Raw genomic sequence first — 22,566 nt, forward strand, 5'->3', positions numbered from 1 at the left:
TTGAGTGTATCCCTTTCCTTTGTCCTTGAGGTGGCCTCGGGGGGTGATAAAGTGAGAGTCACCCGATCCACCTTGTGTGGAACTGGAAATGGTTCTTAACAGCCCCAGCTGCTTCAGAGGCCAAAGCCTGCTACAGCAGGAGGTCAGAGACACAGCGAGTGCTCAATAGCTGGGTGTGGATGAGGGGCATGAGCAGCAGGAGCTCGGTGTAAACTCCCACTGCCTAAAAATGCCCAGTTTATAACTGCCCTGGGGTGAGCTCTGCTGTGACTCTGCTGTCCATCACCACCTGCGCTGTTGGTTCCTGTACACGTTTGATGCTGTTCTTCCAGGACTGCCCAGAACAGCTCAATTTACACCAGCACAGTCAGTTCCAGACTCAGATCAGTAATTATTTAATTTCCAGCTCCAGAGGTTACAGCCAGGTTAGAGAAACTGCCTGGTTCAGGTACCCTCAGCCTACAAAGCCAGGGCTGGGGCACCTTACACCCACAACAACCCCCAGCTCTGAAAGCCTGAGACACCAGGGGGGAAATGAGAACAACTGACAATTCCCTCAAACAGCTCCTAACCTTCTTCGCAGTCTGACTGCACAGGCAGTGAAGTGCAAACCCGTTTTTATTAATTAAAAACTCCTAAAGCCTGAGTGTGTGTGTGTTCAGCCACACCCTGAACACATTTATCGTGCTGGTGCTCAGAGTTTTCTATTATAAAAACCAGTTTATTTGAGGATGGGACTTTGCAGTGGTAGAAAGGACATTCAAGTGTTTGTGTTTATGCTGGACTTTGATAAAAAAGTACAAATCATTTTACGGCACTTTTTCAGCCTACTTGCAAGGATTTGAGATGCAGGGGATTCACTCAGCTGGAGGGGTGAGTTTGAGGAGAAGGAAAGAGAAAAGCAGCTGGTTTATATAAAACAGCTCTGCTCCTACAGCATTAAATGCCAAAACTAAACTCAAACGTTGACCTAAAAGCCAATGTTACCAGAGCCCCGTGTGTTACTGCTGGGTTGGAAGCTGAGGCCTTTTTATCCTGGGGCTGGGGTTGACTTTAGAGGAACCCTCGTGTGGATGACAAATCTCTCCCCAGCCATGGCAGCACCACCAGGGAAAGTGTCTGCAAACAGCTAAAACGCATCCAGGGTTGGAATAATTAATTCCTTGCACTGCAGAGCTCCCTCCAGCCTTAGCGCCCAGGCAGTGCTGGAGAAGGCCCTCCAGAACCCCCAGTTAATTTCCACACAGCACCAACCCCACCGACACAGGGCTGCACAGCCACCCAGGGTGGATTATTTACATTGAGATTATCTGGTTGTGCACATTGTTAAGTTGAAATAGATGCCAGAAATGTTATCTGGACGTGCACCTGCCCGGCGCAGCGAGCACTCCCCAGCTGGGATTTGCTGGGGAGATTGGTTTACACTCAGTTCTTCGCTCCTTTTAAGTCCAGTCCAGCAGATGGAGAAGTTTGGGTTGATGTGGAATGCATTTTTCACATAATGCCTGTGGGGAGATGAGGAATGACTAAAATAAATAGCAATTAGACAGCAGGATCATCGTTCATGGGATCTGTTTGGGGTTATGGATCTGATGTCCAGTAAACACACATACAGCCTAAGGCAAGGAGGGCAGCAGCCCCTCTGCCCTGGGCTGCAGGAACATTTTGGGATGTTTTAAGGAACAAGGACAAGTAATGAAAGGAGGAACAAACTGGTGAGGAGAAATGCTGGAACAAGGACAAGCAACCAAAGCAACAACAATATGAGGAGAAACACCATAGGATGTTTTAGTGGGGGAGCAGAGTTTCTACAGTCACTTTGTCATGGAGCTCAACAAACCAGGAACAAATGCCTCGTGCAGAGAAATAACTGATTGCCCTTAGGCCCTTGCAGCCTGCAGGACATCCCAGAGCTCTCTGCACATGGTTTACAAGAAGGACCTTGGTCCTAGTCACTCTGGCAGTGCCCTGGTGCTGGGCAAGGCTGGGAGCAGGCCCAGGGGCTCCTTCCTTCTGTCCAGAAGTGAGTTCAGGAATGCAGCACTCCCAGCACTCTGGATGTGCCCTGTGAATGAGGAAACAACACAGAGATAAACAACAGTGGTGTGATGGCAGAATTTGTGCAAATCCTGCCTCAAACATGAGTTAAGTAAGTTGCTGTGGTGGTTAAAGAACCTGGCATCCCTTTTCCTTCAAACATGGTGTCTCAGCAGGGATTTCAGAGCTTGTCCTGGTCAGTGGCTGCACGTGTGTCACATCATCAGCAGGGATGGCAAAGCAGAACAGAATGTGCTCTGAGTATGAGAAGCTGGTGCTGCTTTTTGCTAACAGCAATAAAAGAATGAATAATCCCCAAGGGCCACGTCAGCAGAACTCAATCAGGGATTGCACCAGAGGAACACCCATCCCTGGAGACACCCACACCTGAGTCCCAGCCAGGCAGGGGAGGGCCGGGTGGGGGTGAGCAGGTGGCTGAGACAAGCAAAGGAAAAGTGTGCAAGGGCAGAAAGGAACTCAGGGAATGAGAACATGTGGGAAAGGGTCTAGAAGCAGGTGCATGTGAGTGCCAACGCTGCCAAATGGTCCCCACAGCAGATGAGCAGCTCTGTCCCAGCACCCCGAGGGCTGGTGGCTCTGGGGTGTTTGGTTCCCCCACCACAGAGGGGTGAAGGGAGAATTCAGAGTTTATACTGAACATACAAAGGGGGATTTCCAGCAGCTTGAGCCTCTCAGCTGCACAGAAACCCAGCTGGGGAGGGCACCAAACCCCACGGCCATGGGGCTGCTGGGGCAGGGCCTCCTCATTTCTCCTCCCTTGGCACACTGTGATTCCATGGGGATCTCACACGGCCAGGATGTGACTCCACACCAACACCTGGCCCTGGACTGGACAACGTTACCTGCAGCTGACCCAGACCAACCCCAGGTTCTGTCCTAAGCCAGGATTCACAAGGCTACTCCAGAAAAAGGAATCCAATCCGACTTGGCCTCAGGTACCACTCTTTAGCTTTATTCCTAATAAACATCATTAGTTTACACAAATTATCAACAAAAAAAACCCACAATTGCTCACAACAGGAAACTGTCCGATCTTGTATGGCAAATAACAGAAAAAAGATTTAATTCTTATTTAATTTAATACAAGCTGGTTTACTTGTGCTAAATGCAATTCCTTTATGGTCTGATTTCCCTTTAAGCATGAATTGCAGCATTTGGACTGCAGGATGAGTAAAGAACCCAAACATGCCAAGACCACTCTGCTGAGCTCTGTCCTGCACTCTGAGCTCTCCTAAAAACCAGAAGCTGCCCAGATTCACAAAAAATATCACAGACTCAGCTTTGTTTTCCAAACAAAGAATCATGGAATGGTTTGGGTTGGAAGGGACCTTAAAGCCCATCCATTCCACCCCTGCCATGGCAGGGACACCTCCCACTGTCCCAGGATGCTCCCAGCCCCAATGTCCAGCCTGGCCTTGGGCACTGCCAGGGATCCAGGGGCAGCCCCAGCTGCTCTGGGCACCCTGTGCCAGGGCCTGCCCACCCTCCCAGGGAACAATTCCTTCCCAAGATCCCATCTAACCCTGACTCAACTCTGAGAGAGCTGTTCTTAAAAGCCCCAACAAAACAGACACAAAAGCCCCAACAACTCTTCTCTCTCTCAGTAGTTTTACATGCAGAGCACCTGAGTAAGTTCAGCTCCATCAAACCAAAGAGAACATTCAGGGAACTCCTGGATGAGGATGGCTGTGAGCAGAGCAGCTGGAAAAGGGATCAGGGGAGGGGACCAGAAGGTGCCTGGGCTCTTGCAGAAGGGGTGGCTGGTGCAGGCCCAGCCTGCTTCTCTCCTCAGCTCCAATTTTAGGACTCCCAGGGTCAACAGTGTCTGGAGTCCCCCCAAACCTGCTCCAGAGGGTTGGCACAGCCATCCCTGCCCTTGGACACGGCCTCTTCCAGCCCTGGCCCATACAGGCACTAAAAGAGCTGAATGTTCCTAAGTTTCCTTTCCCCTCCAAGTTCCCCCACCATCCTCTCCCAACTTTGACTGCTCTAAAACATTTCCAGATCTAAAAAGCTGAGAGAAAAAAAATGTTCACCTGTCGGGTGATATAAAACCAATCTTCTACTAAATGTGCCAGAATAATTTTTCTCCACCTCAACCACAGTTAAAACCTTCAGTCTATTCATTACTGTCTTTTTATAGTATTTTTATTTAATAAAACCTATTAAGACTACCATACAAATCTCTTTACTTATGCTTTTATCTTTTAACTGATCAATTTTTATATTGCTGACATCCCTTCTTCACCATTTGCTCATTTAAAAATTCATAGTATATGAGCTATGTCTCTGGAGAAAACGTCTATAAAATTTGTTACAGCTGGCAAATGTGTATGAGTCAGTGATAGCACATGACTAAATGCTTCACAGAAAATAAAATTTGTTTCTGTAGTAAGCAGAACTGTTTAAATGTTATTTATTTTTATGTTTCAAAGAAAATATATTGTGAAGTGCTGCATTGATTTAATACGCAGCAATGTCTGTGTACACGCTGTACCGGGGAAATTTATGAAACCTTTGCACAACTCCTTTAATTGAATTTTCCAAATCTCTCACCACACACAAATAATCAATATCTTCTGCAGAGAAAACCAGTCAGAATTATTACAGTCTTTCTTTTCAATTTTGTTGTCATCAGCACATACAGAGCACCTGGATATTTGTAATGTCTGGATAGCAAGTTATTTACACCTCTTAAACATATAATTGCTACTAAGTGAGTCCAAACTAATGTTTCTTTTCTTTTTTATTTAAAATAATTATATTCATGGGAGAAAGCAGTATTTATTCTCATGTAGGAGTTGCTACATGTTGGAAGAACTACAATTCTTTTGAATTTTTCATTAAGCTTAATACTCTAAACTAGATCCACCAGAATTAAAAATTAATAGCTGTTGCATCTCTAAAAAGGTATGTAGGAAAATAGAGTGTAAAAACAAGGGTGAAATTGCAGAATAAATGGGGCTGACACCTAAATGTACAATGCAGGTTGACAGTTCTCTGTGTACTCGTCTGGGGCCTCCAGTCATATGTCTCATGTGCATTTCTGTATCTGCCACTGCAGTTAATGGCTTAATATTTCATCTACATAGCACAGGCTGTTCAATCACTGCGGAGCCTTGGAGCTGCCCCTTTCCTTCCTTCCATCCCCAAAACTCCTCATGCTGCTGGACCCAGACCCAGAGACTCCTCCAGTCTCCAGCTGTTGTAAAATACAGGTGTGGGTACAATCCAACAGCCCCAAATCCTGCAGGGAAGGAGCAGTGGGAAGCTCACCCAGCTCCTGGAGCTGTCAGTGGGCAGGATTCCTCACCTGTGCTGGGAAAAGCAGGCTGGGGGTACTGGGCTGAGTGGGATCTGTTCCCTCTCCTCCACTGGAAGGGACTCCCATGCTCCCAAACTAAAACCAACCCATGTGCACAGAATGAGGAGCCATCAATTCAGGTTCAGCCTGAGCAACAACAGCTTTTCATCCCCAGGACAAAAACGGGGGCAAAGCACACTCCTCTGGGGCAATCCCCACTCGGTGAGGAACTGAGATCAGCCCTGCCCCAGGTGTGATGGTAGGGAAGGCTCAGGAGCACAAACAGGGATATTCTTCCTCAGGGAAGGGCAGATGAACAAGGCCAGATCCCTCCAGCATTAAAATTTCTGCTCAGCCAGTTCCCAGATTTTTCCCAGCAAAGGGATAATGACATTTCTTCCCTGCAATGAAATACAAAATTGGGCTGAGGAAAATAAATGTAGTTTTTAGGTTAGGGTTTTACAATTGGAACAATCCACTGCTGTGCATCCCCTTTTCCTCAGATCTCCAAGCAGGAGGAAGGAAAGGTGGGACAGACACCCAAGTACATCTAAAGGTCAACAAATTTGTTTTACTTTATTTGAGAAAGATGTGAAAATAATCACAGCAATCACCAGGGCCAAGTGATTTAATCTTAGGACACCCAAATTCCAAATTCAAGCTGACACAAAATGGGATAAATGGTGGTATTCTGTATTTTTACCTTTTTACCTGGTTTGAGGAGGAGCTCTGATTATTAAGGAGGTGTTTATATTTTGCAGTGGCTGTGAAATGGCATTTATGTTCTACCATAAATGCAGCCTTCAAAAGTGGACTGGCAGGTGGAAACTCAGGAGTTTTGGTCTCTCATCTCTCCAGCTTTGCTTTCATCAGTGATTTCAAGTGGCACAGAACAAAATCCATCCAGATAACCCTGACCCAGTCTCTTGGAAAGCCACCACTGCTGTCCCAAGAGCACAAACCTGTCACTTGTATTAACCCCACAGTGGAAGTTGGGAATGAACAGAACTCAGTGAGGATCAGATTTGCCCATGGGCTTGGCAGGATGAACAGCCCCACAGAAGTGTTTTTGATTTCATCACAGCCTGGAAAGAGTCTTCCTCAACACTGCAAGTATTTGATCTCTGGAACACTCTCACAGCCAGCAGTTAGCCATGACTATGGTTTGTGTCAGGGTTTTGGGGAAGCAAAGTATCCCTGTCCTTTGTAACAATCCACTGGAGCAGCTTCCCCTTTTAGAACCTTCACTCCTGGAATCTCGAAACCTACGAAATTTTCCTTTCAAATATGCATCCCCCAACCTACACATCCATTCCCAGCACACAGAAAGCACATTTTGGACTCCCAGACACCGGCTCGATTCATCTCTTGGCAGTTGTTTTACAATTTGCTTACTTTCTATTCAAAAACATTTTGTTTACTGTAAATTCGAGTCATGGCCAAACAATGATGCCCTTTTTTCCATGCTGATCACCCAAAATGATAAACTGAGCTCTGTACAACGCTGCCCATTGAGCCAGGAATGTTTTGTATGAAGTTGTTTTAAGAGGAGGTTGTTTATGTAAAGTAAATAAATTTCATGCCTCACCATGTGATGACAATGTGACATTCCATCTGCACCAAGCCACAGAACAGTCATAAGTTTGAAGCCCAGCCATAACTAATTAAAAATAATCATGAAAAACCTACATCTGAAACTAAAAGGCAAAGCAAAACATCTCCAGATGCTTCTCTTTGATCACAAACTTCTCTGCCTCTCCTGCTACTGCATTTTCAAGACTGCAAAATTGATTTATTCTTTGTGAAAGCCAAACTGACACTGGAACTTCATCAAAATCGGTCAGCTTAAACTCAGAATTCTCTTTTCCACCCTACCTTCACAAGATATTTCTCATCTAAGCAGCCTGGCTGTGTGTTGGGTGTTAGGGGCTGGTTCCTGGAGCAAAGATGGAACTCTAAACGTGTCCTGGTGAGCAGCACAGAGCAGAGCACAAAGGAAGCAGCGACTGTTCCAGTCTGTGCCAGCCCAGCATTCCCATCCCTGCGAGGCAGGAGCAGGGATTGCTGCAGCAGGAGGACACAGGGAGCTGTAAATCACAAACTGCACAAATCAGCCCAATTCCTTCCAAAGTGCTGTCACTCCTTTTCATTTCCAGCTAATCTGCTGCAGCCCAGCAAATCTAAGCTTGATCAATTTTCTGTCCTTTAAGAGAATTCCCCACAGCAGAGATGCCACCACTGCTCCTGATTCTGGGTTTACTCTGCTCCAAGATAGAAAGTGTGAAGATAACAGAAATATCAGACTATCCCTGGGGAAGGGTTGTTGATTTTACTGTGTGAGAGGGAATTAAACAATCCTCTGTGTGTCCCCTTCCCTCCTGCCAAGGCACTGAAGCAGCTGTGGATGAAATGCCACCAGCTTCAAATATTTTCACAGCACTGGTTATGAAGAAACCTCAGAGCTGGGATTTCACAGCCCCCTGGAGTGGGTGAAATACCCCACAAAATAGACAAAGTGAAAAAGGTTCTGCTGCAAGGTTGTGATACTGAAAACACAGTGGGAGGGAGGAGGATGAGGCAGAACAAGGCTAATTGGGACACATAAAAAGTAGAGAAAGTCTTCTGGACCATGCCACAAGTGCAAGGCCATGAATGATTCCTTCTCTGTGCACAGTTTCACAGGAAAATACCCAATACAATCAAAATAGCAGCAAATATTCAATTTATATTTGCATAGTATTTTGAAGAAACACATTTGATTATCATCATTTTCATATCCTAAAGGTTACCCAACTTATTTTAAGTGAAAAGAACTAAGAAGAAATCAAGCAAAAGGAATCAAAACATCTGTTACACAGGAGTTATGGAGAGTTTCTTACCTCGGGCAGAGACTTCTCCATGGTTTGCTTTCAACAGCTGCAGTTTTTCTGCTTGACTCACTAGTGAAGAAATAAATCCAAAATCAACAAATGTTGCCCCAGAGCTTTCAAAGAAAATAATACCTCTGCTGCCTCCTTCACTTCCAAAGTATTTCAAGGAAAAAAACTCTCCTGCCTATGTAACTGTGCTCATAAAAATTAACAAAAATTTTCAAAATTCAGATAATTCTGACAACTATTGCTTCCAAGCCTCATCCCACATTTTGCTGCCTTTTTTTTTTTCTTGTAGTGCTGACACGGTTCCTAATTCAAACATGGGGGAAAAGATGCTTCTTTCCCAAGGAGCTGAGGGAAAGAGTGGACACAGGAGTGTCAGCAAGAGGTCTGAGCTGTCCTTTGGGCTGTCTGTCCCACCCCGATGGAAACCCAGACTATTCCCAGGTAACCTCATCCTGTCTAAGAAAGGATCTGGCACTACAGTGGGAACAGTGCAGCGCACGCACATGCGAAAGGAAAATGGAATGAGCTTTGGAATACAAGTCAGGGAAGACCTGGTAATTTAAACAACAGCATGTGATGCATGAATTCCACTGTTTGGCAAGAAAAACTCTAGTACCTGGGGCTTTAGTGTCCACCTGTTTCCAACTACAGAAAGCAGCAGTTCAGGCACTTCAGGTTTGCTTTCTGGGATCCTTTGGAAAAGTATTCCAGATGCCCCAGCTGTGAAGTGCCCATATCCCAACACAATAAGCATCTGGAATGTCCATCATTTCAAGACACATGAATAGCGATTTTTAAAGCCTGGAAATTTATATTCAGCCTAATCCTACTGACAGGCAAACAAACAAACCAACTTCCTCGGAAGGGGAGAAGAAAGGCCAAGCAATCCAAGTGCAAACGTTTAGCCTAATCCTCACCTAACTACCCACTAAGTATCTAACTATTTACCGACTATTTCCATAAGAAAAGGTGTTGCTTTTCCAGCTTTTCCCTCCCCAGTGTGCCTGGCTTTTATGTCCCTGGTTGGATGCACAGGGACACCTCAGGGGCATTTTTCCTGAGCCAAACACGAGTCCTGGGGAGTACCAGAGGGAATGGCTGGAGTGACCCTTGGTAAACGTTCTAAAGGGATAAATGCACTGAACCCCTTCCTCACCCAGCGCTTGGGTTTTCTGCAGCTCAGCACTCAGGACACAAGACGAGTGTGAGACTCCGATGATATTTTCCAGCTCTCTACTGCCCTCCAAAGCCTGGAAAACAACAATTAAAATCATTGTTAACTCCCATTCCCGATACCTACTCCATGTTTACAACGTACCAAAACCAATTTGGAAATTGTTCATAAGTTCTAAATGCTGCCTTTTCTAAATAAACATTTCAATTAAAACATATTCAATTCGTATCAGCTTTTTTTTTTTTTTTTTGTAAATCGTGTCCACATAAAATAAATCAACGCAGCTCTCTGAGTACACTGAATTATTTCTCAGCTGTTGATGTACAATTTAGTCAGGAAACAAAATGGGAATAAAACAGGTCAGTGATTTGCATTTTAACATGTATTGGACTATTAAATAATGATACATTAGTGGTAAATTAAATGGTACAATCGCTTCAACACAAAGGGATCTTTAATCTTCAAAGAAAAATCTATACAGTTAATTCATATTTCAAGTTATAAATAATAATGAGAACTACTTCATACAGTTTTATTTGTGTACAAATTAAAAACAGAGGACCTGGAAAAGCAACTCTTCTAGTTTAAAAAAAAGTTTTGAGGTTTTTTGCATTTTCTGGATTTCCAAGTCAAATTTGCCTGGTTTCAAGTCTTTTATTTGCTTCCCTGCCCCTTAAAACTCAAACGTTGCATATAAAATCTTAATTTTGCTTTCAAACCCTATATTAGAAGTAGTTTAAAAAACAAATCAGTGTAAACCAGACCTTCAGGCTTGTCAGATTTGCTCTTATTTTCAGGACTCTGGGCAAGGAACTTCTCACTTGGGACTGCAGCTCCAGGAACCTGTGTAAAAAAGGAAAACAGTTCCAATTATCCATGTCCCCACTCACTGAAAATCCATGTTTGCAATGTTCCCCAGAGTTTCTTCCCATTGAAATGGGAATGGATCCAGCTCAGCTGGGAGGATTTATATCAGTGTATTGAACAATGTATTTTCCAACTGTAAAATTAAGTGTATGGAAGTGCACATGAATATGAAATGTAGGTGTTGGTTTATACATGTTGTTATTTGAATGTCACTGCTGGTCTCCTGCAAACCTTTTTAAAACATTCTGAATTATTGAATGCAAACATTTCCATGTCAATGAGGCCTCTAATTACTCCAATTGTTCTGTAATTCCAGGTTCCTGTCACTAAGAAATGAGGCTGGATGTGTTGACCAAGGGATTTACTGAGCCACAAAAAAAACCCCAAATTAATCAATTTACAGTTTTACACTGATATAATGTTAATATTTTATTTTTCACTGTTTAAATGCCATCCCAACAATTCTGTCCAGCTCCATCAATTGGAAGACACTGTCCTAGCCTGAAGGAATTTCAGCCTAACGGTGTGGGAAAACATCCATTAGAGGGAAAAACACCTGGAAACAAATTGTGAGTTCAAGTGCAATAATGAAAAGGAAGAGCTACAACTTCAACCATAATATTTAGTTGAATAAATGTCACAATTATTGTCTGGTGGTGAAAAAGAGATGCAACCACAGCCCTGCACCCATAACAAACTTGAGAATTGAATCCACTTACACATCATGCTCTGTTTGAGGCTGCCCTCTCCTGGATAATCTGCTCTTGGAATTGCTCTGCTCGTTCCCATCTTCTCAGAGGGTCACAAGGAAGAAGAGACACAAAAAAGATAAAAATAAGATTTGAAGTATTTGAAGCACCTGAAGAAGATGTTGGTGCTGAACGATCTTTTAGGAAGAGGAAAAACCCCAAAGCTCACTTGGAAAGCAGGACTTGGATTGAACCACACTAAATTATTTATAATTAACACTTCTGGAATTTGACCTCTCCTCAGTTCCTGGAAACACTGGGATTACAGCATTAACAACTGGAAGTTAGAATCACCCTGGCAGATATTTACTGTGCTCTTCTCAGGAGCTTTTTATCCTATTAACTGCCTAAATACAGCAGATTAACATGGAGCATTATCCTAAAAATGCTGGAATAACTGAGCAATGAAACTCCCATTTCCCTTTATAAAACCTGCCTGGCCCCAAGTCCATTTCATAAACAACCACAAAGATACTGGAAATTGCTTCCAAAGGCTCCAAATGTGCTCTAGTGACAATATAATATTCCAGCTTGGCATATGATGGATGGGGCAGGATAAATGTGACCTCTGACCACAAAAGACTTCCTGAATTTACATGACTTAGACAATTCCCACAGGAATCAGATCAGAACAAAACCAGATTAAAATTTTATCTTGCCTATCAATACTTGTTCCAGCAATAAAAAAGTCATATATGACTATCAGAAATGATTTAATTGTGGCTGAAGTTGAAGACATCACAAAACGTGGAGATTTTGTAAATTCGCCTTTAAGTGAAAGATTTGGAATTTACCACGGATTTAACAAGTGTACAGATCCCAGACAGACCCTGCGGAATGAGGTGCTTTCCACACTTCAGTGTAATAAATCTCCTTCCTGCCATCAGACTAAAAAAGAGAGACCACACTCAGCATTAAACACTTTGATTTCTTCTTGTTAGATCTAAATTATTACATACAAGTCTCAGCACTCAAGGATAAATTAACTTTTAATTTTAATATTTTGTAAAACATTTAGAAACACTTCAGAATGACAAAGTGCTATAAAAGTTTAAGCTTTAATACAGCAGCTAAAAGTTAAGACCCTCAAAGATTTCATTTAAAATCTAAGTAGTCAATAGAACTTGGACTTAAATCAATCATCAATTATCAAACAGGTCATTCTTTTAGACCAGCACTGTGCTTTTAGAAGGAGAACAGAAATTGTGGGTTTAAATGGACAACCTGGAACCTGGGATTGAATAATTACACACCACCATTTTGTAGCTAGCTATATGGACACAGGAAATAAAGAGATGGTTAGAGTTATATTAATGAATAATTATCCATCAGCTGTGATGAATAATTCCACCCATCCACAGTGATCATGTGATCAGCCATGGAAATGTGGTCTGGGAATACTCTGAAAATACCTTTATCTCTGTAGAAAAAGAGTAGATAAATTTACAGGCCAAAGACCTAAGTTCCCTAACAGAGTCAGAATGCTGCTCACTGGAAGAGTTCCTTTCCACAGCAAGAAGGAAGTTGGAACCCAGTGGGGTTGAATTCCAAGAAGCAAATTGAACTGGCAGAGAGGAACAGCTGCCCTGGGGAGAAGTGGAATCAGCAGAGAACTTGGTGGGGAAGTTATGGATGTTCCCAGTGCTCATCAAAACCTGGGATGTGTTAAAGGTGTTTGACAAACAGGGAATGAGGACACAGAGCCAGGTCCAAATGAAGACTGGCAGCAGGATAAAGAATTAGGATAAAATATAAAATCCCGGAGGGAAGCTCCACTTTTGCAGATCCATCAGAAGAAGACTTGGTGCAGTAGCTAAAATCTGCAGACACCCAGATAAATTTCCAACAGTGGTTGTTTCACCTTGCTCAGAGTATTTTTACTCATCATAATTCATTAAGTTGGTGAGGCCTCAGTTACTGCACATAAATTCCAAGATCTCTGGGGCACAAAAAGCTCTGTAACCCAAAAAGAACCAGTGGCTGAAAATGAAAACCAGACAAATTCAAAATCAGACAGGGGATTTTTTCTTAATAACTCAAGTAATTGAACAAGGAATTTGCTAGGGAAGTGATGCATTTTTTAAAATTACTATTATTTAAATAATTTGTAGTCTTCAAATCAGGACTTAACCATCTTTTTTAGGAGTTGTACTGCAAGGAAATAAAAGTTCTATAGGGGAAGGTGACCAAAGATCCCTTTGTATTCTTCTTTCTAAAATAAAAAAGTTACACCAGGTGACCTGAGGGTTACTTAACACTTAGAGAGGCCACAACCACAATTTTTTTTTATACAGCCATAAAAGCAGGTCAGTCTACTGAAAATCTGCCCCTTGAGCAATCAGTTTGCATCAAAAATTGTGACTCTGTAACTAAGTGGATGTCTATCTTAAAGTGAACTGGAAATAATATAATTATTATAATCACACAAATGTGCATTTTCTGAGAGCTGATGACATTCAGTGTTATGTTAATTAAAAATTGCCTCACTCAGTTGTTTCATAAACAGCCCCAAGATTTACTCTGAAAAAACTCAAGCTTTAAAACCCAACATCAGCTTTTCCAGAAGAGATGAAAATTCTTCGAGAGGAAAAATGTATCAAATATAACAGATGAGAGAGAAGTCACTAAATCCAGCCAATAAGCAGGAAAATGTTGCAGTAAGAAAGATGGAACGTTCTGCTCACCCTCTGCTGGGGGTTTCCTGGGAATTTGTGCACTGTGGCTCATGGGAGAGGAAAAGGGACTCATCTGGCGCGTGCCTGTGGTCGGGGAGTAGGAGCTCAGATTGCTCCTTTTGGCCTTCTGAGGGGTTGCATCAGGTGGCTGAAATGCAGCAAAATATAAAAAAATCCAGATGAATATTGACAAAACCTCTCTGGACTTTTACTACCTGGTAAGACTTTCCTAAGTAATTCCTGACCTTATGTGTTCCCATTATGGAAAGCCCATGTTAAATGTCGTGGTGGGGGTGACTTTGTGCTCGTCAAGCTTCTCTATCACTCGCCCTGCTCAATAAGATTAGTTTGACTCTAAAAAGTAAAAAATCCCTTCAAACTCTTTGTCTCTCAGTTTCCATAAAGAAAAACTATGTGTTTTCCAGGGATTTAGGTATTCTGGCATGATCACCTGGATGGTTGGGGGCTTTTTTAAGGAGCCAAACCCTGGTATTATTTTCCTTCCAGTAATGAGAATTTAAGACACAAATATTTTTATATTTTAATTGTATCAAAAGTTATTTCTAACCATTTTTTAAACAAATGTTAATTTAAAAAATCCAAAGTAAGTCCCTTAAATCCAAATTTTGTCTCTGGTTCAGGTTTCAATATGTCTAATGATACAAGAGGAGTTATTTAATGACATTAAAGGATTTGTGCAGAGAAGTTTTCAGAAGAACAAGTCTGCAATGCTGGAATATGAACTGGGATTATCTGGGACATGCTCCAGCATGGATACTGAATTGCAAGGATGAGAAACTGGGATTTCAGTGCTCTACTCATGTACAGAAATAAAAAAAAAACCAGCCCAAAACTTTACTACCCACCAGTGCTAGTGCTGGTCACCAGTAGTGGGACTTCCACCAGATTTTAAAGGATTTCATTTGCTGCCCACTTGCCTCTGCGTGGTTTTAGTCTCAAATAACCTAAATAATTTCACACCACTCATTTCTACTCTTGGTGCAGTCTATCAGTATTTCAACTACACCTGATGGAAATCCTCAGTCTGTCTTGCCACATTCAAGCAGGTTGAAGAAATGTTTCCAATCATCTTTAAATGAAGTATTAATTGAAGTATCAATGCCAGTGTAGGGATTTATACATCATCCAATTTCCTCTTCAACAGGGAGAATCTCCAAACATTTCAGGTTATTTTTCCTGCTTGAACAGCAGTCACCTCACCCATTTCTGGATATGGATAAGGTGATTTCAAACAATTACCTGGAGAAAATTCCTGCAGCACTTAAAACAACAATGTTTATTTGTCAATTTTTCTCTTCCAGGAAGAAGAGTTTTACTCTAGTTATGCATTTTTTTTTAACAGTACCATGCTAACATTCCAAAAATCTAAAAATACTCATTCCTGATCTGGTTAGTTCATGAATATTTTGATCCATGGAATGAGGGACTCTTGATAAACAGGGAAGGAATGATAGAAACAGCAAAGACGAAACAGATACTCCACCCAAACTCCAGTGTGTTTACTACTTTCTGTTCCTTCTTACCTTCTATAAAGTTATTTAATTTAAATCTTTGACATGTATCTATTAGAGACATTGTGTGAACTAAAACTCCGTGTAAAGCCACATCACTGAGCCTCCACTAAAAGTTTCTATCATTCAAATGGGCTTTTCACCAGCTTTTTGCTGCACAAGAACCTGACTGCAGGTAAGCATCGAGTAACTCTTTTTATCTCATGGGAAGGAACGGCTTTAGGGCAGGAAAAGCATTCCATGGAATTTCAGCTGGACCACTCATCGACAAAAATGTTACTACAGCCCAAGAAACAGATGCAAAATTATAGTCACAGCTGCATTCTGAGCAGAACAAGTTGGGTAATGGTACACTAAGCTGCTAATTAAACTGCTAATGATTTTTTTTTTTAGTGCCACTGCGGTATTTTGCCATCTCTGTTTAAATTTCAAAAAAATAAGTATCTAGAAAATTTTGAAATGGCAAATTTCTACCTTGTTTAATACCAGTGAGGCCTCTAAATACACTCTGCGTATTAAAAAACCCTCTTCAAAATCACACAGGCATGGAGATTTATTGGGAGCTCGTTTGCTGGCCAGCTCTTGCTCTTTGTACTTTTCCAAAATTTTCCTTCCTTTCCACCCTGCCATCCTCCCAAGCTCCTGTGCACTGCTGGCTGCAGCAACACCCACTGTGAAGAGATAATAAACTGACATATGTCACGACATGCTGGTGGCTGGGAGGATGCTGGAGCTGCATTTACAAAAAATAATAGCAACAGTACAATTTTATTTTTATTGTGATAACTGCGGTGAAATTTATGGCAGCGTTAGTAGTTTATTGATTCATTATGCCAGATTAGCTGAGGGAGGTAATTACAGCCCTGACATAAAAATGCCTTTAATGTTTGCATTTCAATTTTGCAGTTTATAATATGCAGATTACAGCATTATCATAATTCCATATTGTCACATGTACAATTCCATGGCAGAACATTTGCTTCCCAGGATAATGGAGCTAATTTCTAATAAATGATTTCAGCAAGGATCTTAACTCATTCAGTTCTTGGGTAAATAGTGATGGCAATAACAATACGCACATTTTTCAAGTGATTCATGCAGATGTACATTACTTAAAGCCAGGCAGCTCTGTGACAAATGAAATACAATAAATTTTATACTAATATTTGCAGCAGTAATTTTGTGCTTTAAGATTTGCCCAGACAACATCCAATCTGTAACAATTTAAAGGCAGCTAAAATGAAATAGATTGTTTATATCCACATTTATTTTTGCACACAGATATAGATACACACACATACATATATATTTATACAGCCCAAATGGCTCCATACACCAAAAAATACGTACGTTATCTTTTTTAACTGTGTCCAAATTTAATGCTCTCTTAACCCTGCAAGAGAAAAATATGGACAGGTTTTATGGTCATCTAGGCACAAAGATTTCTGTTAGTAAGGTCTATAATTGATAATGTTAAAGACAGTTTCTTTTTTGCTTTCACATTTACACAGGAAAACTGATGGCATCCAAAGCAAATCCATTCCCTGCACCACGAATGTTGCTTGTTTAGAAGGACAAAGTGTTTGCCTAAGAAAATCTGATTCTCCATTTTATACCAGAGATAAAATCAAGGCACTGAAGTGAAATCATGCTGAGTATTTATCTTTTTCTTCATAAAACTATAAACAACAAAACCCCCCACAAAAGCATTTTCATTTACATACCTTCTGAGCAAGGCTTGAAATTATTTTGCCTTTAGTAGAAATAATGTTTAAGACATTTAAGACAGGTACAGCCAAGGTGAAAAAAGTAGTTTTGCCCATCATTTTAGCTCTTAACATGATTCAGTGCTACCAGACTATGACTTAACTGGGGAACAGATGCTCTATGTCTTTACAGGTCCCCAAACCATAAGAAACTCTTTGCTTCCCTTCTTCCCTCTCCTGATTCAGGAACATGCCAAGCTCTCTCTGCAAAATCTGCTCCTCTGAACTGGATGCCCAGCTGTTAATGGCAACACTGGAAGAGGAAAGCTGAATATTTATAATACTTTATATGGTACAGCTGTCTTCTAAAGAGCAGTCATCAACATTTTATTGAATGCAGGCTAAATGCTCCAAGGAAAGAAAGGTCAACATAAATTAAGACTATTTTTCCCAGAGACAACTGAAACTTTTAAGCACATTCCTAAATCTTAACAATAGTTTAAAGCATGATATAAAACGATGAGAAAAAAAAAATCTTTTTAAGAACAGTCCCCAAGAAACATATATATTACATTGAATTAAACAGGGTTTGGAATATACATCATATTTCAAGAACTTAGTTCAGTTTTCATCTCAGAGAAAGAATGTTTTGCCTTGTAAGGAATTTAGATGACCTCATTCCAAACACATCCTTTTAAAATTTATGTTGCTATTCCAAAACTGTAAATTAAAGGATTGGGAAAATAGAATGGAAACACATCTTTGATATGTAACTCAGCCAAGGGTCTTACATGAAAACTGGTTTACAGCTATCTCTATTACAAAATAGAGAAAAGAAATATCCTATCTTAAGAAAGCCAAGTAAACAGGTAACATTTAAATTAAAAATGCCTCTGAAATTCTGGCCAAAGGGCAGCCAAAGCTGTAACAGTTTGATGGAATTCTTTACAATGTATTTCTTTTTTAAAGAGAACCCCATATTGCTCAAGGAATCCTGACTCCATTACACATTCCAGCTCATGGCAGCAGAGAAATATTCCATTTATTAATGCATCCACACTGGAAGGATGCTCTGGGGGCCAATGCATTTGCATGTCACACTAAGGCATGTTCTGATGGAAGTTTTTATGACAGACTTCAAAAGAAGCTGAAAGCCAAAGGAAAGCAGGATCGGGAGTTGGCACAGCTGCAGGATGAAATAAATGAGAAACTACATGAAAATCCCACTAAGTTATAAACACAGAACATTTCTTAGGGGGAAAGTTGTGCACTGATCAAAGCTACGTTCTCCGAAGTCTGTCAAATATTGTGTACAGCAACAGAGCAGCAACTGCCCAAATTTCTCTCTGCAAGCACCCTGAACTATGGGAACAGAGATGGAGCCTCATTCCAAGCACCTCAACGTTGGAAAGCACTGGAATATTGTATTGGAAGACACAATTTTAGCTTTATTTAGAAGGTCAACCTTGCCTCGTGTCACCCAACAGCCCGGCTTGCTTGGGGGCTTGTTTTTAATGATTGTCTTTCCAAAGCCATGATGTGAGAAGTTAAATCAGAATTATTTAAAATTTATGCTCTAAGTCTACACACAGACCCTGGCTTGGATCCCTGAAACCAAATTTATCCTGACAACTCACATGAAAACCCTGTTGGCCAAATTGTTGTCTCTCAGATCTTCCAAAAGAAGAATGGGGTGAAAAAACACATCCAAAGAAAAGTATTTTAGGAAACAACATGAAGAGCACCACTTTTAGTTTGGTTTATTTTTTTTTTCTATGGCTCACTTTGACTGTGGTGTAGAACCAAATGCCAGAGTGGAACAAGAAAAGGAGGCAGAAAGATGAGGCACATGTGGTGAGAGTATTTAACCAGAGTTTCCTACCCCTGAGTTAGCCTGACAAGGCTTAATTTATTTTCTTAACCATGCAGAGTATGATGGCACATGTTTACAGCCAGATGTGCAACCTGCAGTGATTATTTTGTGCCCAATATTTATTGGGTTAAAGAACTTTCTTTATTGATCTCCAGAAGCCCATGATGAGCAGAGATACACAAGAGCAGCACCAGACTTACATGACTTGATTAATTACTTACTGCCTGATACATTGCAAAATATAGGAGAAAAATGAGCAGGATTTATTCCCATTGGAGACAATATGAAGAGATACAGCCTGATGGAAAATGGGCACCAGGGGTGTCATGCCCTCATCTCCACAGGCCTGTAATTCCTTCCCACATCTGAGTGTGTGTGTGAATCTATAATTTAGTCGCTGTTGTAATTGTAGTAAATCCTGTTGAATCACTTTAGAAGTATTAAATCAGGCAGTGATTAAGTGCTGCTAAACTCTTTTGCACTGGATCTTTTGTATCCACCTCATTGTCCCCTTGACCGTTTTGCATCCCTGGTCTCCCTGTAAATCATTCTAAATTGATTCTGATCCCATTTTTCTGTGTATGCTCCATCTGTGTAGTAAGCAATAGAGTGAACCTTGCCATCAAACTCTGTTGAAGTCACTCTTTCCCAAATTCATATCAAAACCTGCTTTTTTTGTCAATCCCTTCAGTGATGGCCAAGGGAGGGGTCAGAGGATGGACCAGGCTCTGCCTGGTGGTGCCCAGCAATGGGTCAAGATGCAATGGGCAGAAACTGATGCCCAGGAAGTTCCACCTGGATATGAGGATGAAATTCTCTCCTGAGCAGTGACAGAGCACTGGAACAGATTGTCCAGAGATGGTGCGGAGTCTCCCTCACTGGAGATATTCCAGAACTGCCTGGATGCAATCCTGTGCCATGTGCAGGGGATGACCCTGCTTGAGAAGGCTGGACTGGATGACCCACTGTGGTCCCTTCCAAGCTGAATCACCCTGTGATCCTTCTTCTTGCCCCTCTCCACACAGCCCCACAGGTGTTATCCATGGGATGTACAGAGATACAGAATCACAGAATAACTGGGGTTGGAAGGGATCTCCAGAGATCATCCAGTCCAAAGCCCCTTGCCAAGGCAGGGTCACCCGGAGCAGGTGACACAGGCTTTGGAATGTCTCCAGAGACGGAGACTCCGCGCCCTCCCTGGGCAGCTGTTCCACAGCTCTGCCACCCTCAGTGTTCAGAAGTTGTTCTTGATGTCGAGGTGGAATTCGTTGTGTTTTAGTTTACAGCCATTGATCCTTGTCCTGTCGCTGGGCACCTCTGAACAGAATTGCCCCCGCTCCCTCAGAAATGCAGAATACAGAGAGGATCACCCCCAGCAGCACCGCCCACCCAGCCGCGCCCGCAGCGCTGCCCCAGGAACCACCATGGCGAGCATTTCCCGGCCTCTGTTTTCATTTGGAAACAAATCCCGCCCCCTCGCTGGCCGCTCCTCCCCTCCCCGGGCCGACTCTGGGCTCGCTCTTCCCCTCACGGAACGCGCTCGGGAGCCGCAGCCCGCCGGGAGAAGCGCTCCCCTCACGGCGCCCCGCCAAGCCCGCGGGAACCGACCCGCTGCTGTGAGGGGAGGGGTGGGAGAGGAGAAGAGAGGGGAGAGAGAGGAGAAGGGAAGGAAGAGAAGAGGGGAAGGAAAGAGAACAGAGGAGGAAGAAGAGGGGAGAGGGAGAAGAGGAAGGGGAGAGAGAGCGGACGGAGAGGGAGAGCAGCGCTGCGCCGCTCCCCAGACACCTACGACATCCCGGAGCCGTTCCCGCCGCCTCCCGTTCAGAGCTCCCGCCGTGCGCCCGCCAAACGCCGCCGGCTGGAAACGGCGCCGAGGGCGGGCCGGGCCGGGGCGGGGCCGGGGAGGCCGGCGGGGCCGAGAGCGGTGTCGGTGTCGGTGTCGGTGTCGGTGTCGGTGTCGGTGTCGCTGTCGCTGTGCGCTCGTCGGATCCCGCTGGGCGCGGTAGGAGCCGGGCCGGGGCCGGGGGTTTCGGGCGGCGGGTTCAGGGCGGCCAAACGCGCCTCAGGAGTCCCTCAGGGATCGCCGAGCAGGGCTGAGGGAGGGCTGATTCCCCTCAGGGCTGGGGGAAGGGGGTTGTAATTCTTTTTTTTTTTTTTTTTTTTACGGTGGGTGGCAAATTTAGCCCTTGAAGCTCCGTGCAGCCAGCGGGGAGGGAGGTGATGAGATCCATGTGGGGACAAGTTTCCTGGTTTGAGGTGAACGAGGTGGGAGCAGGGCGAAGCTTCCCTGTGCGAATGTGGGTTGTGTGTGGATGAGGCTCGGACATGAAGGTCAGTGTTGGCACGGAGGGTCTGCCTTTGGGCATCAGGAGGAGTTTCTTCACAGAAAGGGTGATTAGACATTGGAAGGGGCTGCCCAGGGAGGGCATCCCTGGAGGTGTCCAAGGAAGGACTGGACGTGGCACTGAGTGCTCTGGGCTGAGAGTACGACACTGGTTTGGTTTGGAAGGGACCTTAAAACTCATCCAGTTCCACGGGCGGGGACACCTTCCACTATCCCAGGTTGCTCCCAGCCCCAATGTCCAGCCTGGCCTTGGGCACTGCCAGGGATCCAGGGGCAGCCCCAGCTGCTCTGGGCACCCTGTGCCAGGGCCTGCCCACCCTCTCAGGGAACAATTCCTTCCCAGTCTCTAATCTAAACCTACTCTGTCCCTGTTTGGAAGCCTGGGCCGGATTGCTGCCCTCTGTCTATTTTTCTAAAGTGTCATTTCTCCAGTAAAATGTGCCAGCGTAAGCCATGGGGCTGCTGGCAGTGCTGTCACTGAGCCATTGCTCACTGGATTTCCCAGCGATGGATTGGCAGCACTTCCTGGCCCACATAAGAAATCTCTCAGTAATGGGAAGCCCAAGGAGTACAAACAAGAGTTCACATTTTATAAACTGGTTACTGGAAAATGAACATTTCTTCTTCTCCTCCTTGCCTTTACCCTCAGTTGCATTTGGTGTGTGTAACACTGGTGCTTAATTATAGTGACACCCGTTTGCAGGAGCCAGACTGTGTCAGGGGGTCCCTGTGGGGTCCTTCTGGTACCTGTGTAATATTAAAGTGTCAGGCTGTTACAAATTGGGTGCTTCATCCTTGATAAGCGATTATTATCTGCCTTTCCCAAGTGTGAAAGACCTGTATAACTCAACAAGGTGCCAGTGTTTGAGGCCTCCTGAGTAAAAATGCAATGAGTCCTGAAGGGGACCCTGGGCCAGTGTTGTTGCTGAACCTGAGATATTCCATTTGTTATACTGGAATATATTTCCTGAAGTCAGCACTGGGTAAAATAATACAAGAGGCTGTTAAAGCAAGAGCACAACAGGATTTAGTGTCCCTCTGTGATGGCCTTCTAAAAACCTTAATCACCCCTGGTGGAAGCAGAAAGCTGCTGTCAGAGTTTGCTGACCATTGGTGAGCAAACAGCATTAGTTACTTCTTTGAGTTGTTTTAATAATTGAGGAAAAGATGAGTTTCTGGTTTTTTCCATTCATTTATAACTGTATGGGCCTTGAACTGAAAAGGCCTGAGTTGCTCAGAGTTTTAGGCACACTTATTTTTAACGTCTTATGCACATTTATTTCTATTATTTATATTTAGGTAACACTTAGAAATAGAATTCTGTGCTTAACTTGGCATTTTTGAAGATTAAGGGATTCAATTTTGACCAATTTTATTCTTATCCATATGTTTTGTTGAGTTGTAA

The 22,566-nt window shown here is 43.1% G+C and overlaps 1 protein-coding gene across 1 annotated transcript; it reads right to left on the minus strand.

Moving 5' to 3' along the window:
* Positions 1-1,586: 1,586 nt before the first annotated feature.
* ITGB3BP (integrin subunit beta 3 binding protein) lies at positions 1,587-20,667 on the minus strand. The gene is made up of 8 exons (XM_082286780.1): positions 20,607-20,667; positions 16,589-16,631; positions 13,716-13,854; positions 11,002-11,071; positions 10,180-10,258; positions 9,398-9,491; positions 8,242-8,301; positions 1,587-2,065 (listed from the first exon to the last, which is right to left on the minus strand). The coding sequence occupies exons 1-8, from the start codon at positions 20,609-20,611 to the stop codon at positions 1,953-1,955; spliced, it is 603 nt and encodes a 200-aa protein (XP_082142906.1). The 5' UTR covers positions 20,612-20,667; the 3' UTR covers positions 1,587-1,952.
* Between the last annotated feature and the right edge of the window lie 1,899 nt (positions 20,668-22,566).

This window comes from Coloeus monedula (assembly GCF_965178545.1).
Source record: "Coloeus monedula genome assembly, chromosome: 9".
NCBI classification, from domain to species: domain Eukaryota; kingdom Metazoa; phylum Chordata; class Aves; order Passeriformes; family Corvidae; genus Coloeus; species Coloeus monedula.

Bases quoted from the DNA above. Each gene is read 5' to 3' on its own strand.
- ITGB3BP (XM_082286780.1), bottom strand. The intron at 9,492-10,179 runs GTCTGGTTTACA...GTTGTTTTCCAG, and splicing joins CAAATCTGACAAGCCTGAAG to GCTTTGGAGGGCAGTAGAGA. The intron at 8,302-9,397 runs GTGAGGAAGGGG...TTTCTTCACTAG, and splicing joins GCAGAAAACCCAAGCGCTGG to TGAGTCAAGCAGAAAAACTG.